This window comes from Rattus rattus, chromosome 16 (genome assembly GCF_011064425.1).
Source record: "Rattus rattus isolate New Zealand chromosome 16, Rrattus_CSIRO_v1, whole genome shotgun sequence".
Taxonomy (NCBI): Eukaryota; Metazoa; Chordata; class Mammalia; order Rodentia; family Muridae; genus Rattus; species Rattus rattus.
Genome location: NC_046169.1, coordinates 14,967,961 through 14,969,642, shown reverse-complemented (window position 1 = coordinate 14,969,642; position 1,682 = coordinate 14,967,961). Strand labels below are relative to the sequence as shown.

At 37.2% G+C, this 1,682-nt stretch overlaps 1 protein-coding gene across 1 annotated transcript in view; it reads left to right on the top strand.

The window, feature by feature from the left end:
• The window catches only part of LOC116885895 (pumilio homolog 3-like), a 19,204-nt gene extending 18,205 nt beyond the window's left edge, over positions 1-999 (top strand). The window contains 4 exon segments of the mRNA XM_032887214.1: positions 9-587; positions 590-627; positions 630-681; positions 684-999. Of these exon segments, the coding sequence (XP_032743105.1) occupies positions 9-587; positions 590-627; positions 630-681; positions 684-880 (866 nt within the window). The 3' untranslated portion in view covers positions 881-999.
• The last annotated feature ends 683 nt before the right edge of the window (positions 1,000-1,682 follow it).

Below are 1,682 nucleotides of genomic sequence, written 5' to 3'. Positions count from 1 at the left end.
ACCTGGCCCACACACACACGATGGCGCCAGAGTGGCCATGCATTGCTTGTGGCATGGTACACCCAAGGACAGGAAAGTGATTGTGAAAACAGTGAAGACGCATGTGGAGAAGATCGCTAATGGCCAGTACTCTCACCTGGTTCTCCTGGCAGCGTTCGATTGTATTGATGATACCAAGCTTGTGAAGCAGATAATCATATCAGAAGTCATCAGTTCCTTGCCCGGCATAGTTAATGACAAATATGGAAGGAAAGTCCTGCTGAGCCCCAGAGATCCCGCCCACTCGGTGCCAGAGATCATCCAGCTTCTGCAGAAAGGTGATGGCAATGCACACAGTAAGAAGGACACTGCAATCCGCCGGCATGAGCTCATGGAGACCATCTCTCCAACTTTGCTGAGCTACCTGCAAGGACACACTTGGGAGATGGTGCTGGACAAGTCCGCGTGTGTGCTGGTGTCGGACATCCTGGGATCTGCTACTGGGGACGCTCAGCCTGCTATGGATGCCATCGCCGGTATGACAGCAGCAGAACTGTATCCTGGGGGTAAGGACGGAGAGCTTCACGTTGCTGAGCATCCTACAGGACATCGGTTCTCAAATGGTTAATAAAGCAAGATTAAAAAAAAAAAAAAAGATGAAAGAAAACGGAAAAGAAGGTTGTTTTGCAAAAACCCCTATAGAGGTGTTGGTGTGAAGAACCTCAAGTCCTGGGCCAGCATCAACCGAGGAGCCATTGTTCTTTCCAGCCTTCTTCAGAGTCGTGACCAGGAAGTTGTAAACAAAGTCAAAGCTGGACTGAAAACCCTGATTCCTATCTCGGAAAAAACCAAAAGCACCAGCAAAGGCATCCAGACTCTGCTTGAGAAGTTGACTGCATAGGCGCGCCAGATGAGCAAGCTGGAACCCGCTTCCCTAGAGGAAGGGTGGAATCTATCACACTCATAACTGGATGCTCTATGCATGTACTTGTTAAAGGACCTATTTATATATAAAATTGTTTGTAAAAAAAGAGAAAAATATGTTGAAAATTATTTGCAAAACCGAACAATTTTTCTAAAGGCTTTTCTGAGTCTTTTATATTTTAGGATTACACTCCAAACTTCCAATTTTTCTTCACATTTAATGTGTCTTTATTATTTTGGCGATTATTTTTCAAAATAATTCAATTTACTTTGAAATATTTTCTAAATCTTTTATATTTTCAAGATGATTTTACCAAAAAAAAGTTTTCAATTTTTTCTGAAATATTTTTCTGTGTCTTTTGACATTTTTTCAGGATGATTTTCCCAAAACTACGCAATTTTTTATTTAAATATTTTCTCAGACTCAAAAGTATTATGTTAAAAAAATTCTTTTTTTCTAAAAGTATTTTGTCTTTATATTTTCAACATTATTTTCCCAATAATCGTCATTTTCTTTTAAATATTTTTCTGTTTTTATATTTTTCTAGATTTTCCCATAAATCTGAACATATTTTCTGAAAATTTTTCAGGTTTGAATATTTTCAGGATTATTTTACAAAAATATCTTCAAATATTTCCTGATATATTTTTCTGTGTATTTTTATTTTCAGAATGATTTTAGAAATATAATCCATATTTTTTCTTAAATATTTTCTATGTCTTTAACATTTTGAGGATTACATTTTAAAATTTCATCAAATTTTTCTGAAAAAAAGTCA